General features: G+C 50.4%; 5 protein-coding genes across 5 annotated transcripts, besides 1 other annotated feature; 4 read left to right on the forward strand and 1 right to left on the reverse strand.

Annotated features, from left to right (window-relative positions):
* Positions 1-16,792: part of a sequence feature (contig 1.29 1..525887(1)) that runs on past both edges of the window.
* On the forward strand, positions 1,736-3,169 carry ANIA_01875 (putative C2H2 finger domain protein; the record flags this gene model as incomplete). Its single annotated transcript, XM_654387.1, has 3 exons — positions 1,736-1,824; positions 1,890-3,090; positions 3,152-3,169. The coding sequence occupies 3 exons, from the start codon at positions 1,736-1,738 to the stop codon at positions 3,167-3,169; spliced, it is 1,308 nt and encodes a 435-aa protein (XP_659479.1).
* Positions 3,622-6,157, reverse strand: ANIA_01876 (putative DUF21 and CBS domain protein (Mam3); the record flags this gene model as incomplete). Its single annotated transcript, XM_050612893.1, has 4 exons — positions 3,622-4,816; positions 4,876-5,545; positions 5,604-5,820; positions 5,894-6,157. The coding sequence occupies 4 exons, from the start codon at positions 6,155-6,157 to the stop codon at positions 3,817-3,819; spliced, it is 2,151 nt and encodes a 716-aa protein (XP_050468754.1). The 3' UTR covers positions 3,622-3,816.
* On the forward strand, positions 8,014-9,992 carry ANIA_01877 (flavin-containing monooxygenase; the record flags this gene model as incomplete). The annotated part of the gene is made up of 6 exons (XM_050612894.1): positions 8,014-8,101; positions 8,151-8,273; positions 8,323-8,402; positions 8,454-8,772; positions 8,840-9,478; positions 9,529-9,992. 6 exons carry the CDS (start codon positions 8,014-8,016, stop codon positions 9,990-9,992), a joined length of 1,713 nt encoding a protein of 570 aa, XP_050468755.1.
* ANIA_10235 (uncharacterized protein) lies at positions 11,123-13,078 on the forward strand (the record flags this gene model as incomplete). Its single annotated transcript, XM_050612895.1, has 3 exons — positions 11,123-11,191; positions 11,261-11,687; positions 11,742-13,078. The coding sequence occupies 3 exons, from the start codon at positions 11,123-11,125 to the stop codon at positions 13,076-13,078; spliced, it is 1,833 nt and encodes a 610-aa protein (XP_050468756.1).
* On the forward strand, positions 13,721-16,750 carry ANIA_10247 (TAPT1 family protein; the record flags this gene model as incomplete). The annotated part of the gene is made up of 1 exon (XM_050612896.1): positions 13,721-16,750. The coding sequence occupies one exon, from the start codon at positions 13,721-13,723 to the stop codon at positions 16,748-16,750; it is 3,030 nt and encodes a 1,009-aa protein (XP_050468757.1).

The following is a 16,792-nucleotide window of genomic DNA, read 5'->3' on the forward strand; positions in this document are numbered from 1 at the left end:
TGCATGATGGAGGTCTCCGGTAGACTGATAGCAGCTCACAAGTCCAAGCAACGTCAAGGAGGCCCCGTGATTTGCTTAGTCATCACAAAGAGACCGGTTCTAGTCCTTCAACTGTGTGCCTCTACAATCCATACTTCGAAGGACATCAACATCCGACACTACTTGTCAGCAAACACGAATAGCCATGTTTCCCGTCTGTCGATGGGACCCGTGTCATTGTGGATCGATACTTACTAGACCTAAACTAGGAAGATACATGTAAGAGAAGCTGGATCCTAGTATTAGGGGAACCAGAAAGGGTCAGAGCCTAGTAACAAGCAAGAAGCAGAGACCGTCAGAAGAAAGCAAATCGCACTTGCAGGAGCCTCACTTAGGGGGCGTTACGCTGGGCCGGGACATATCGCGCTCCTGGCGTCCTAGTCATGTCACGGGGCCCCATTGTTCCTGGTCAACTCCCCTGAAACGGGTCCAGGCCCCGCTCTTGACGACCACCTAGCAAAGTGCTCCAGGTAGCCTCTCCATCAGAAAGATGTACAAGGTGGCCAGCCCGGGCTCACTGACTACCACTCTATCAAACTTCTCCGGTCGTCGGTTTCCACAGTTGATTCCCTTTTCATATATTGGGCCTTGAAACATGACGAGAGCCTGCAGTGGTGCGGTAGGGGCCAGGATTTGGACTAGCTCAGACGGGGACGTCAAGGGACACAACGAGAGCTTTTCACATATGGCCGCAACCTCTCCAAGTCTGTTGACACCGTCAGATAGGGTTGCTACGGGTTGCTAGCAGCGGGGACAAGATGGATGCTTCTATTTGAGATTTTGATCGAAGAAGCCCGGTATGTCCTGAACTGAGAGTGGTGTTGATACTTCCTCTCGCAGCCGAGTCATGCTCCTGGTCAACATTACAACTGAGGCGAGACTCTTCATACGTCGATTTTCGTTTTATTCTCACTTTAGGGTCTGCGGGGTCGAAACACTTGTCTTTGAATTGGGCGACTCCATACAAACGGGCAGGATATTTTCAAGAACCAACGACACCTAAAGAGACTGGCTGTTTCGAAAGATTTCGCAAGCTATATGAGCCCCCTCGCTTAATATTATATCCTGTTTTGGGTGACCATTTGGGTGTAGCTGTTCATTATAACATTAGTGTCGTTGCTCGGCTCTAAGATAATCTCTCCTGAATCAGCTTACGGTTTCCGTGGTGCAGACACACTTTGTCCTTTGTCGAATCGCCAGTTCCAGGACAAAGGATCGTCTAGGGTATCACAGCTCGATGTCTTATTTCGAGTGTTCCCATAATCTTGCAGGTGCTTTCAGATATACTTCGGTTTCTCTTGATTGGATGTTTATAATCACGTGGCTTCTACGCATGGACTAACCGCAAAAAGCCTAGTGAAAACAAAGAGGGGCAAACGTCATGGCTGGCCTATCGCAACGGCGGTACGATTACTGAGCATTTCAATTTCTCTCTTGACTCGAAAGTGATTATCAAGACTCACTTGATTTGGTGGCGACTACTACTCTTCGGATCCCAATAGGCACTAGTTGAAGCCGACAAAGAACAGTATAATTACCGTTCTTGTTGCTGAGTCTGCTGCGTCCCTTAGCGAGTCAGATCCTTTTTCTCTCTTTCCCACACACCCCGCCGCAGCCACCGCAACCACCACGACCATCACCTCAACAAGGACATTGCTACATAACGCTATAAAGCGTCGAGAGACTCACCGGAACAATGGCGGACCTTCCATACACCTGTAACACTTGCTTTGTTGCCTTTCGCAGCAGCGATGGCCAGCGCGACCATATGCGCACAGATTGGCAGTAAGTTTTCTTTTTAGCGACGCATGCATTTGTTAAAAGAATAACCTAACTCTCCGCCTGTTTAGTCTGTACAATATGAAACGTCGTGTTGCGTCTCTTCCCCCAGTGTCTCAAGAAATCTTCAACGAAAAGGTTCTGGCCGCCAAAGCTTCCTCCAACGCCGCGGCCGCCAAGGCCTCTTTTGAGAAAACCTGTGTCGCCTGCCAAAAGACCTTCTACAGCGAAAATTCCTACCAGAATCACGTGAAGAGCTCGAAGCATAAGGCTCGTGAAGCGCGACTGAACAGAGAAAATGCCGATGATACATCGTCGGTTATGAGCTCAACCTTCTCACTTGGGGAGCCCATCAACAAGCCTCGCGAGGCTGATGTAGCCGCTGTCACCGAGAGTCTAAAGGAGGCGACGATCGCGGAGAAAGATGAGGACGAGGAGATTGCCGATGCGGATTCTTATTCATCTTCTCACTGCTTATTCTGCAACAACGAGTCGACAAGCATTGAAGAAAATATCGAACACATGTTCAAGAGCCACGGCATGTTCATCCCAGAACGCACATACCTTGCAGATCTAGAAGGTCTCATTCGATACCTTTACCGGAAAATAAACGAGAACAGCGAGTGTATCTATTGCCATGTCATCCGAAACAGCCCCGCCGGCATCAAGACACACATGAAAGACAAAGGTCACTGCATGATAGCATTTGAGAGCGAGGCGGAACAAATTGAGATCGGGCAGTTCTACGATTTTAGAAGCACCTATTCAGATGAAGAGAACGACGACGATTCGGTCGAAATGGTCGACGGCGGCGTCAAAGTCTCCGGCTCAGACGCTGAAGACGACGGATGGGAAACAGACGCCTCATCGTTGGACGATGATGACGAAGAAGGAAACGCGAAGAGCGCTCCTGCAGTCTATAGAACCGAATACGAGCTCCACCTCCCATCCGGCCGGACCGCAGGTCACCGCTCGCTCGCACGATACTACCGCCAGAATCTGCACAACTATCCGACTGCGGAGGAGCGCTACGCCCGCCAACTTGCCATTGAGAATGGCGAGATCCAAGAGGAAGAGAAGCCCCGTGGCCGCAACGCCAACCGTGCCCTTGTTACTCGTGCTAACGGCGGTACGGGCATGATTGGAGTCGCGGACATCGACAAGCGCAACGTTGTCGAGAGCGAGCGAAAGGAACGGACTCGTGCTATCCGTCAAGAACAGCGGTACACAGCTCGTGTGAACAGAGCCGCTAACAACCAAAAGCACTTCAGGGTATGCCATTTTTCTCGTTACTTCTGTTCTGTATGCTTTACCCAGCTAATAACGATGATAGGATCCTTTGCTGCAGTGATTTTTTTGCATCCTGGCGGGAGTGGCTTTGGTTTGAAGTTGGCTCCGGCAGTTACAGCTATCTTGCACGTTAGATTGCAAGACTTGATGAGTTGACGATGCTCAAAGGAATTGAATTACTCATGATCTCAAGAATCAATTTAAAATAGAGTCGGCATCAAATTATAGACTACTGTGGGCGGGACCACTTGACATTAGAAAGTTCTCATGCTGGCAAGCCGTAGTACATTATGCAATTGATTGAGAAATTATCACATTGTTTGCGATCGTGGTAGAAGGACCGCACGGTTTGCATTTTCACCACAAATTTGCCAAGGGCAAACCATAAGTTACACATTGTTGGTTGGTAAGATAGGAAAATCTGGAATCGAGTCGAGGCCGCTTCATTATTAAATTGACAAAGAAGAGGGAAATGGCCGGTCTAGCTAAATGAGGACGAAGGTGAGAGAATAATATATGCTAATAATAACGTATGGCGAAACAAAGGTGTACAACCGATGCGCACATGACCATGGCAGACTAGCTGAAAGAGCGCCCTTCGCATGCATATAGGAATAATAGTGACACATGGGATGCTGGGACAAGAATGTAGTTTCCGACCGGCAGAAGAAGAAAATATTAAGAGGACAGAACAAAGCAAAGCCTTGGTCAAGGTAGCAGCGGCGTTTCCTCGTCTCTATTAGTGGAGTCTTTGCTCTTTTTATGTCTCCGATGGCGGCGCTTTTTCTTCGTTTGCTCGGTGGCACCGCTGTCGGTATCGTTCAGGTCGATGATCTCGCTGCCCTGGCGAATTGGGAACTTAGTTTTGGGAACTGACGACGGGCCCTCGCCTTCCGAAGAGCTGTTGCTGCTTGTGGTGTGGAGGACCACCTTTCGAACGCCGTTGACATCGACTATGTGTTCGGTGATACTTCCACTGCGGGCAGGGCCTCGATGGAAGTAGCTGCTGCTGTACGCTGGATCTACATCCGAGCCTGCAGAACCGGTGCGTCGGCTATTTGCGGATCGTGGCGCACTATCTTGTTCTTCATTAACAGGTTCTGGGATTGACAGCGTCGGCCCGGTTTTAACCAGAGGCTCCGGCGACTTCTGATTGGTGCTGTTGATGAGTACAGCATGAGCACCGTCCCTGGGATTCAGTCCACTTGGCTTCAACGTAGTTGCGTCAGAGGTAGTGGTGAGACCGGACGACGGGTGACGGGCATGCTCAACAGAATCAATATCCGTCTGCCCCGAGGGTGCCGGAGACGATATACTTGAACGTTTGATCTTGACATTCTGATAACGAGTTTGGCGGGGCCGGCTGGCTAAGTTGGATGGGCCAAGATGTTTCAGGTGTTCACGAATCTCATCTGTTGAACCAAGACGGGTGACAAGAGCATCCATTGAATGTCTCTCCTTGTCCCCTTGCGACCGGCGGAGTTGAAAGCGTGCTAAAGGGGCCTCTACAGAGCTTCGACGACGGGTGACGGCCTGATCGGTAGTGGATGGGGAATCACCGCCCAAGTCCACTAAAGGTCCTTGGCTGGATAGGGCTGGAGGATCCTCGACGAAACGGCCTTTCGGAACGCGGGAATAAGGTGCAGGATTCATACGTCGAATTGCCTTGTGCACATCCACAAAGACATCCGATTCATCAATAATTTCTCTGCAAAACAACGAATCAGTCTTGAAGTCTCTATCGCCTTGGCAAGTTCAGGTACATACTCGCCAATCAGTTCTTCGATTACATCTTCCAAGGTGACCACTCCAAGGGCGCCACGATCCTCACCCGGAAATTCCGAGACGAGAACCATGTGAGACTTTCCTTCTTGGAAAAAGTTGACAATATCTAAGCAACTTGTCTCCGGACGTGTTTCCGGCAAGGTCGCCAAGGCAAAATGACTGACGGGCTTACAATCCTCTGGGTCATATGTAATGAGCATCTTAACTAGGAGCATACCGATAAAATTCCTAGGGTTCTCGGGAGAGTGAATAGGAATCCGGGAATATCCTTGCGAGAGAATGAGGTCCATGGTCGGCTCGTCCAATACGGTATCAGCCGACATCGTGAAAACATCCTCCATCGGAGTCATAATAGCGCCAACAGACTTCTCCTTGAGATCCAGAACAGCGCTGATAATAGTGACTTCGTCGGAGTTGAGCTGTTCGCCCGCCTCGCCGAGTGTCTTGTGAAGCGTGACAAGGGTTTTCAGGCCCGCCTTCTTGTAGATCGTCCCATGATCCTCCCCTAGCAATCTGTCCAGCAATTTGGCAACAGGCCAGGCGACGGGAGCCATTAGATACATCAGGCCCAAAACGCAGGGGGCCATCCAGGCACCGATAGGAAGGCCGTAACGGACGCAAATTGATTGAGGGACGATTTCACCGAAGATGACTGAGAACATTGAGCATCAAGTTAGTTCATACTATGCTAAAGTAGACAAGTCCATTACCAATTAACACTGTACTGCCTAGAACGGCCGGCCAACCTCCGCCGAGCGATCGGTCAAGGATGATAGGGAGAGTTTCGTTGGTTATCACATTGCTGAGCAACAGAGTCACCAGCACCCAGTGCTTGCCACGCTTCAACAATCGTAGGACGCTGGCTGCGTTTTTACGTTCAGATGGGCTATCGCCCGATGTCTGAATGACTTGTAGATATACTTCATCCTGTGGTTATCGATAAGACCGGATAATTAGCGGCGGACTTTTCGACTAAGAGTCTGGAGTTAAGTGATCATACCTGACCCATCAAAGCAATTGTCAACCCAGCAAATGCACCGCCAGTCAGCACGAGGGCAGCGGCCACTCCCAGATACAGCCATAGAGTGGCATCATTAGCTGGTAGCGCATGAGTTTCGGCATGAGCATCGTGACGGGGAGCAAGGAACTGGGAGGTTGGAGCGGCAGAAACGAGCGAGATGTGCGAAAAGGAGAGCGCGAGGAGTTTGCCCAGGCCCATGACAATAGGCCGTAAAGCCAGGGAGCGATGGGCAGGTATGGCCATTACCGATGAAGAGGAAGAAAGGAAAGGAAAGAAAAAGGACCGCGGGCGGGTTCAGACGGAGGAGTCGAGGGACATTCTGTTGGAGCTCCGCTAGTTGAGGCTAAGCTAGGAGTGGCGTAATCCAATTAGTGTAGCTTGACTATGTCTGTGGAATGACGTTACTGGTGCTCAATGGTTGACGCCCGCCAATGCAACGAAGGAAGATATTAATTCAGAGACTCTTAGGAGCAGCAATTGAATATCTAGGTGCCTAGAGGTGATTCTTTTGATTATTCGTGGATGTGAATGTGTTTGACAACGAAACTTCTCAAAACCGGATCGGCAGAAGTCAAGGGGGATTGTCCACAGGCTAAATCCGCTATACCAAACCAGGTTAGCGCATCCTTTCGTCAGCTCTAGGGCAACGAGTTCAATACGCACATCTTGACCTAGTCGCTAGGTTTATTACCTACATTATTGATCAGGGGTACCTATCAGTTGATATGATGGATTATCCCGATTGTCTCGCTGTCCGAAGTATGCAAACAGATTGATGCGCAGGCCGGCTAGTGACCAAATTAGTTCTGCAGCCGAATCACGGGAAGATAAGTGAAATGCTATCTAGCATTTGAACAACGTTAATTGTGATCAGTTGAATATACTCTTTACTTATCAATCTCGACTCTGAATAGTACTACTGTCATATCCCGACGTTGGATGACCACCACCATCCGTTTCTTTTTATGAATCGACGCACATCTTCATGAGAGACCTCAATGGATTTCGCACCATGTACAACAGCGTCGGTGTTTAGACGTGCCCCCAGAATCTGGAATTGGGCCAAGCCATAGACGCGCTTTTCCAACTTTCAGGGCAAGGAAAATGATAAGCGTATCGATGCTCTCGAGAGGAGCGAGCAGCCTATTTGATGTACTTAAGCGGGATGAGCCCTCCGAGCATATTGTATATCGCCAGTATTTCTCTGCACGCCCATAAGTCGATTAAGTGCGGAAACGCTCTACTCTGGCAGAGAATGTTCTCCAAGCTTTAAGCTAGTGCCCCTCTGAACTTTAGGAGCCGACGCTGGGTATGGATGCGCCCACCTAGGATGAAGATGCGAGGTGCTCAGGGATGGAATCGATTGTGCTGGGCGTTCGACCGCTTGAGATTTCTCATGAAGAAAAGCTCAGTTGTTCTGAACGAATGAGGGTAATTATTCATATAATCTGGTTTGGGTATCTGATAGGTGTAATTTTGTACAGTGAGTAGGCGTCAGGGCTGTGAGCACTTGCCAGGTCCAACACCACAAGACAATTCCCCGAAAATCAACATAGAAAGCAGCTAACATCATACCTTTGGCCTATTAATCTGATTAATAGTGTCCCTTGCTTAGCAAATTTTAAAAGGCGCCTGGAGGGAGATTCCCCGCAAACATCCATACGACTACCTCGGACGTGATCATTCCCCGCACTCAGCCAAACGGAGAGGCACGCAATCAGTTCACCTACAGGAAACAAGATTCACACTAAATTCCTGCATAAGCTACGCGGCTACGCGGATGACTTTTTACCGAGGTGGTTGCGGCAGAGTCGAGCGTCATAAGAGTCGTGGTTTCTGCTGCATGATTGCAATGCTACCCAGCGCCTTCCACCACAACCCGTGCCACCTCCCTGCACGGATATATGGAAAGCTGCACGTTAGTATTCTCCTACTCTCCACAGCATTATTCTTAGTTCCTAAGTTCTAGACAGTTCTTGCACAGTCCCTAGGTCTCCAACAGCGCTCTGAGAGTTCTGTTCCGAAAGTACGATCTCGAAGGCATTGCTCCATTCCTCAGTTCCTAACAGCGATTCCTAAGTATTTACGAAGCATAAATGATGGATGAGAAGTTGCGTCTCGATATCAATCCGGGAAACAAGAACTTCACCAATGCTGCGGTTGTCATCATCGGCGCTGGCATATCTGGTGCGCGACTCTTGGATCCTGTATTCGAGAACCTTGCTGACGGCAATAGGGATGTGCATGGCAATTGATCTCATCGAACGCAATAAATGCCATAATTTCGTAATCTTAGAGAAGAGCAGCGGAGTGGGCGGAACCTGGCGCGACAATAAGTATCCCGGATGTTGCTGTGATGGTAGCTTGATCCGTTACTTTTCTATGACTGGCCATTAACTATTGTAAAGTGACGAGCATCCTGTATAGCTACTCCTTCGAACAGTCCACCAAGTGGTCGCGGCAGTTTCCAGGACAAGAAGAGCTCTTGGTAGGTGTACCAGCGCCGTGCTAAGACCGCTGACGCTGACTGGATGAGCAGGCGTATCTCACTCACGTTGCTGAGAAATATGGGCTATACAAGTATATTCGTTTCAATTCCGAGGTCACAGAGGCGCGATGGAGCGATGAAGAGAAAAAATGGAAAGTCAGCACCAAAGTTTCTGGCGACAAGGACAACCAGTTCACACGTTCCTATGTCCTGAGCACGGATTTCCTCATCTCTGCTGTTGGACAGCTGAACTTTCCCCGAGAACCAGATATCCCTGGGCTGAACGATTTCCGTGGGAAAATGATGCATTCGGCGCGATGGGATTGGACCTATAACTACGAGAATAAGCGAATTGCTATCATCGGAAATGGTGATTTTCCCAAGGTCGGCCATTCAATAGTGGCCTGCTACTCAGGATGCTAATTATTTCCATCCAGGGGCGACCGCTGCACAGATTGTCCCTGAAGTGGCTAAAGTTGCTTCGCATCTTACCGTATACCAGAGAACTCCGAATTGGGTAATCCCTCGATCTGATACCGCCATATCGCCCCTCGAACAAGCTCTGCTAACGTACCTTCCCCCACTGCGTATTCGAAAACGCTCCCTTGCTATGGACTTCCGTGAGAGCTTCCATGAGGTTATCAGGGACTCGCAGTCCCAAACCGCGCGGCTGGCCCGCGACATCACCGCGCAACGTTTACGGACACAGCTGGCGAACAAGCCCGAGCTATGGGACAAGCTCACACCGAAATATGCCCCTGGATGTAAACGATTGATCATAACAGACGATTATTACCCAGCGCTTAGTCGAGAAAACGTGGATCTGGAGACCAGGCGTATCCTGCGCATCACAGAGACAGGGATTGCTGTAGAAGGCGACTCTCAGCAAGAGTATGATCTGATCATCCTTGCGACTGGGTTCAAGACCGTAGAATTTATGTGTCCGATCAAGATCCACGGGTCAAAGGGCCGAGCACTCACTGAAATCTGGAAGGACGGTGCCTCTGCCTATTATGGAGTCACCGTAGAGGACCTGCCAAACTTTGGAATGTTTTATGGGCCGAATACAAACCTCGGTAAGAGCCCTAGCGGCTGGCAGCACCTCGTCGTTGCTAATACCGAGTAGGACACAGCTCCATCATACTGATGATCGAGGCGCAATCGCGGTATCTCAACGCCCTAGTCGCTAGAGTCCTCCAAGCCCGTACCCAAGGCAAGACCTTAATCATAAAGCCAACCGTCCGTGCGCTGCAAAAGTTCAACATGGAGCTCCAAAAGGCGTTGGCAAGAAGCAGCTTTGCGGATGCGAACTGCAGTTCATGGTACAAGACCGAGAACGGCAAGATCACCAACAACTGGTCTGGGACGGTGGTTGATTATCAGCGCAGTCTTTCGCAAGTCCGCTGGGCAGATTATGAGGTCGAAGGCACAGCGAAGGACGCTGTCAGGCCTGGAGAAGTGACGAATCTGGGGCGGGTCCACGAGGAAACGTACATTAGCAACCGCTCATTGGTGTTGACAATAGCAGGTATGCTGGCGGTTGCCGGTGGTGTCTTCCTTAGATGGACGAGTTTGGTGCGAGCTCGCTGATATCGTCAATTTCTGGGCCTGCGATACTAGAGCGCCTTGCAAGGCGATACTAGAGTTTGATGATAATCCTCAACTCATTAACAGTGGAGCAGGTGGAGTTTTACAAGGCTGAGACTGAAGCAGGACTAAGCCCAGACTAGCAGGTCACCTATTTGGCCCACCATGGTCGGGGCGGGGTACAAGTACAACTGCAGAGATGGGAGTACAACTGTTAGGAGCGCTTTTTAATGGCTATAATGGATTCAATGTTCAATAATGTAACACCGAGGCGCTGCTCATATCCAAATGAAAAGGGGGAAACCATAGCGTATGAGCGATGGAACGCTCTATCAAAAATGGCCGCCAGGCCTACCGTCCCCCGCCAATCGAAATTGTGACAGGCTGATAAGCCCAACTAGTCCCTGACTAAATTGCTAGACCAAACTCCGAATGTCCAAACAATCAGCCGTGACCCCAGTGTGTGTGTTCGTTTCAGCCGAAAATTCCCTCCGTCGCTGTTCTCCTCTCATCTGCTTTGCCAGCACTTTATCTGCTTCTCATCCGCTCTTTCAGGCTCTCCCAGTCTCCATTCCTCGCGACCAACATCTCTTGTCGCTCGTTGAACAACTCATCGACCCGCAGATCCACCATTCCCCTCGTGTTTCAGAGTCCCCAGTATTTGTCTCCCCACCAGGGATCGCCTGTGTTGCCGAATTCCTACGCGCCAACCTTCCCCTGGCTTGGCGAAGCACTCTCTGCAATCTGCATTCCATAGCATCAGCGTCAAGGCATAAGCGTTATCGTTTGTGATACCAGCTGAGTGTCCTTCAGGGCATGGCGCCTATCTGAGCGTTGACTGGTTTCTTATCACGTTCTTGAAACTTTAGCCGCAGCGCTTGACTGTTGACAATGCGCCTTTGAGAACTCCAACCGCTGTTCTTCAGGCTTCGTTGCTTGTCACTCTTTTATTCGAATCTCTCGCTCAAGCTCACTGAAGAAAGCCCGTTGGGCCCTTTTCGCTCTCTACTATTATCCTGTGTTGTGATCGTGACTTGTCCGGCTGGACCGACGAAGTCATTCGATCACATCGGCTCGCATCGATCGCTATACGCTCTCTATCGGTGTCTGGCAGGACCAGACCGTAACACGCAATGCCTTGCTGCGGCGACCGAGAAAAGAATGCTGCTCCGGTAGCTTTAGAGGAACAATGGGATTATATGGTACGCCGGGATATTCTCAAGCGTCTGCAGTGATATCGACCATGGATACTGACATGCGCCGCTTTTTAGAACCTAGATGATTTCAAGTCGGAATCCTGTCTATCGCCGTTCTCTTATTTCTTTTTATTCGTCTTCCTCCTGGTATCTCTCGCGGTCTATGCAGTTGACACTTTCACTGCCGTGACCCTTCTAGCCTTTTCCCGGTGGGCGGGACAAATCGAGCCTGCCATTCCATTTAAATATTCGCGATGGATCTTCGCCGTCTGCATCCTCCTTTCCTTTGCGCTACTGGCCTGGAGATGGATTCATGCTATCCGTGCGATACGTTCTGGGAGTGTTGCCCAATGTTACTTGAACTCGCTCGCTGCTCGAGTTCAGAGTATTCGCTTCGGACATCATGGCCGTGGCTGGAGGAGATTTTTGGTGTTCGGAGAGCTCACTAAGAATAGAAAGGGAGCCGAATATGTCGCCTTGTTTGCATACTTTGCTTTTGAAAGTGAGAAATGCCAGACCAGTGTGTTTTCTAGCGGCCTATGCTGATCATGTCCAGGCTGGATGAACACAGTGCTTGCGGACGGGCCGCGCCAAGTCGTCAACGGTATCACACTTTATTCAGTAATGCGTATGGATTTGCTTCCCGGAGGAGAAAATGCGGTTGAAGAAGACAAGGCCGGTATCTTACAATTCTTCGACAATGTCAAAATCCTTGCCGAAGAGAACAACCTGCGCGCCCTGGTCTTGGCCGGTATGGTCTTTACTGTTGTAGTTTGGGTGTTGTCTATTATCAAGCTGGTGATTGCAATCATTCTCTACCTGCTTTTCCTTTTTCACCACATCCCCGCCGAAGATGGGACACTGAAGGCTTATTGTCGTCGGAAGATCAACACCCGACTTAAGCGCATCGTTCGGACCAAGGTGAATAAAGCTCTGGCAAAGGGTGTCGCTTTGCAAGAACGTTCTCCTACGAATCCAAATCTCACCCCTGGCCGGCAGCCAACGTTACCGGTGTTTGGAGATGAGGACAAGGCTCCCATGGTCTCGACCCTTTCGCGCAGTACTACGCAGGCGACTCTGGCTACTCTACCAGCATATACATCGCGCCCACCGACGGCAGCACCGCAAGAGCGCGAGCCCACTCTTCCCAACGTGGCTACATTCCCTGAGAAACCAGATCTGAGTCGGACAGTAACACAATCGTCAGCCTATTCCGATCCTGCCACGTTCTCCGCAACCTCTGCGGTTTCGGCATACAGTCCACTGGATCGTCAACCGTCCCCGGCTCCTCCAGTCCCTCCTCTTCCGGGTGACGCCTCTATGATCACTGGGCGCACCCAAACTCCTGTTTCTCGCTCGAATTTTACCCCCGCGCCTTATTATAACCGCGGGCCTCCCAGTCGTATGGGTACTCCAGGGAGGCAGGATCTATACAGTCCTGACGGCCACAATGGTCCGTCATCCGCCAGTTCTTTCCGTCCCTATGACATTCCCGCCGATCCTTACTCACGCACAAAAACGCCGAGCTCTGCTGTGACCAATGTTGACGGTCCTATGCGAGCATACACTCCTTCCGATGCCCACAAATCTCGCCCATCCCCGCAGTCTGTTCGCCCGCCGCGATCGTTTACTCCAGGAACCCAAGCCACGAATCGTGGTTCACCGGCATACTCAAATGACGAACAACCTGTTAGAACACTCACTCCTATGAGCACCCGAGTGCCTCCCAGGGCACAAGATGAATATATACCCTTCAGTGCGTCCGCTAGTAATGTTGCTGCAACACACCCTGAAGCAGCTTCTGAATACGGGAGTGAGCATCGTCCTGGACAAGCATATACTTCGCCAACATACAACCCTCAACCACCCCGTCATCCAGATCACTACTACTAGCTTTTCACGTTTGTATGGAAGGGCGGTGCCTTTCCCATACCTGCCGACGCTGTAGTACATGTTATAATGAAGCATTCGGAAGAGCAGGTTCTATCTTCTGTATTTTACGAATGAATCAGTGTCTGGAACACTTTCAATATATCCCGCTTAATGTTGAAAGTTTTGGTGCATTGGGTTGTCAATGTGAGCGAAGTCGGACTTTACATTATTTATCATTCCATATAGAATCAATAACCTTAAGTTTCTTTTTGTATGTTCACTGTCCTTGCAGTTATGATTATTTAGGGCCATAGTAGTAGGAAGTTGACCGCCTTTTGATTGTCCTTATCTGACGTCCCCGATTGGGCCGCGCCGGCCGCAATAGTTGGGATTCCCGACAACTCTCCAGACTCAACAACTTCACCCTGATCCTCTCTTCGTTGTCCTGCTGGGCATCTGATAGGAGCTAACTTGATGACTTGCACGAAATGTCGTTTATCTTTGCCTGACACCTACTTTAGGTTTGAGAACTTCGCAGTGTCGTGTGAATGCCATCGTGACTGGCAGAAGGGAATCTCGCTTTGGACACCGCAGCTGAGACGTAGGTTGTGCTGAGGACACTATCATCTTCGCCTAGTCGCCTCAACTGACGTCTCAGTCGCAATGCCTGACGTCAACGGACTACACAGCAGCCCAGGGAAGCGACCAGCCGCTACTGATCGAGCGACACCGAGTGCAGATGCTGGAGCTTCTCCGCAACCCGACTTTCCTCAACCTACACCCAGAAAGACGGTTCAAAATACTGAGCCTATAGACATACAACGTGGGAACATTGCTACAGCTGGGAGGATGGCCGGAGATGGAAACCGTGATTGTCAGGAAGCCGGCGATGCGAAAAGTGGCCACTTTTCAATAACGTCAGAAAAGGCCATCGGCTTGGTCTTCGAGCACTCCGAGGAATCCGCTGCTAAACAAGGCTCAGAAAACCGTACGCTACATCGCACGTCGCTGGTTAATGTGCTCGAGAATTCTGAAGCTACTGCTGCATTACATCGATTCACTCAGGAGCCATCATCTGCTATCAACAAGGACAAAGATCGTGAACGAACTCTAAAGCTTTCCGAAGCTAAGATACAGGAGCTTACATCGTCCCCGCAGTCTATCCCTTATCGCGCTGCTCCTCACTGCGATCAAGAGCATAGTCAAAAGCTGGTTTACTCCGATGGGCCCCCACCATTGCTTTCCCCAATTGAGTCGGAAATTTCCAGAAACTCTCATGGTGAACATAAAACTTCCTCCAACGAAATGTCAGCACCACAACTTAAAGATGTTTCTGATGGTGCGGAGGCTCTAAACGGTTTAGGTCTTAGGACGCCGTCGACCCGGACGCGTCCTCATATCGGCCGCACTGTTTCGACGCCTCAGTCTACTCGGAAACAGACATTGCCAGGGACCAACAATGACCGCCTGGCGCAGACGTGGACTTCTCGCCATAGGCAGGAACGCCCTTCTGTCAGCAGGGAAGCTGAACCGAAGAATCTCAGAAGTCCCCCACCGCCACTGGAGACAGCCTTACCTTCTCCATTACCGCAGAATATCCCTTTACCACCAGCATCCATTCCCACATATTTACAACTGGAACTTGCTTCGGGCAGCCCTTCTCCACTGTATATACATCGGCCTTCCTTGAATGACTTCCCGTATGAATCTGCGCGTGTCAAGCTAGAGCGATTGGTTAACTTTCTGGTGCTTCCCCCAGCATTGGAGCAGGTGCTATGGTTCGGAATCCTGGCATGTCTGGACGCTTGGCTGCATTCATTTACAATCCTCCCTCTCCGCTTTATCAAAGCGGTCTATATTCTAGTACAATGCTGGGTCACGAATCTGGCTGCTGAGGCTCGATATCTGGCCAGCTTCGTTAGGAAAGGTGTCGGGCGGGTATGGCGACGACGGAACCGAAAGCCTTCAGTATCATCAACGAGCAACGCAGTCTCAGTTGAACGAGATGCCAAGTCCTCTATGTCAGAGCCGCGGCGCCGACACCGTTCAGATACCTTCCGACACCGAAGGCAGAGGTCCACCCCATCGGCGTTGCTTCCAGACGACAAAGCCGACATCCTCAAGGGGCTGTTGATGGCTACGACTTGCACTGTCCTCATGTACTTCGATGCAAGTCGTATGTATCATTGGATCCGTGGACAAGCAGCCATCAAACTGTACGTTATTTACAATGTGCTGGAGGTTAGTGACCGTCTTTTTGCTGCTATCGGTCAAGATGTTCTAGAGTGTCTATTCTCCCGCGAGGCACTAGAACGCCGCCCGGACGGGCGCAGCAAGATTTTCCGGCCATTTGGACTCTTTCTGTTAGCGCTGGTCTATACGGTCATTCACTCCATGGCCCTCTTCTACCAGGTGATGACCCTAAACGTAGCTGTGAACTCATATTCCAACGCCTTGATCACCCTACTACTTTCGAATCAATTTGTGGAGATTAAGGGATCAGTGTTTAAGAAGTTCGAAAAGGAGAACCTTTTCCAACTCACTTGCGCGGATGTGGTGGAGCGGTTTCAACTATGGCTCATGCTTACGATAATTGCGTCGCGAAATATAGTCGAAACTGGTGCGTTCAGTTTTGGGGGCAATTTGATCAGTACAAGCGTGAGTGGCACGTCTTCTGCAACAAACAGCACGCTGCTGTCGACACCCCCAAGGTCGTCGACCTCAATCCTTCCGCAGGCGTTCACTTTCGTTCCATCGTCTCTTATGGCCTCCTTTAGCCACGTCAATTCTTTTCTGCCGGCGCTGGCCCAGGTACTTGGTCCGTTCCTGATAGTTCTGGGTTCGGAAATGTTTGTCGACTGGCTCAAACATGCATACATCAGCAAATTCAACAACACCCGACCCGCGATCTACGGTCGGTTCCTAGACATCCTCGCCAAGGACTATTATACCAACGCCTTTGGTGACCAGAACTTGATGCGCCGTATAGGCCTTCCTATTATCCCACTCTCATGCCTTTTCTTCCGCGTCTCTGTACAGACATATCAGATGTTCTTGGCTGCACTGCTCCCTCAACCTCCCCCCCTGTCGCCTTCCTCATCCATTGCTGTTGAGACCACATCTCTCGCAGCCATTCATAGTCAGTATGTGCCGGCTGGCCCGGTACCCTCGCCGCCTCCAATTACCTTAAGAACGGTTTTCCCAGCAACAGCAGCTCATGCCGAAGCATGGTTTCGACGAGTGCTAGCCAACACAATGCCATCAGCTGATCACTCCGTTTACATCTTCACAGTTGTTCTGGTTCTTACCGGTTTCGTCCTTCTGCTGATTCTCAAGCTCCTTCTTGGCATGCTTCTTCTGACCTGTGCGCGATCCCGCTACAAGTCGATGAAGCAGCGGGAGGCAGAACACGCAGCCGCAGCTTCATCTTCTGCCATTCCCACTGCCTCAGACCACCATGGACCCCCGCGTGCACGAGACTACACGGTAGACGGCGCTCGACGTGTTGGTGGCTGGGGTACAGTTGAAGTCAACGAAGACAGCCGGCGGTGGATCTACCTTGACGACCCAGAAAGTCTACGCAAGCTGAAAGAGAAGGAAAAGGCGAGTCAAAAGGGTAAGGGTGTGTACGGGGATGATTTGCATCTAGATCATGTCCAACGATATGAGATGGTCGCAAAGAGGATTTGGTAACCTGGCGTCATCTTGTATATAGTACATGTACATAATGTAGCG

This window comes from Aspergillus nidulans, chromosome VII (assembly GCF_000011425.1).
Source record: "Aspergillus nidulans FGSC A4 chromosome VII".
Taxonomy (NCBI): Eukaryota; Fungi; Ascomycota; class Eurotiomycetes; order Eurotiales; family Aspergillaceae; genus Aspergillus; species Aspergillus nidulans.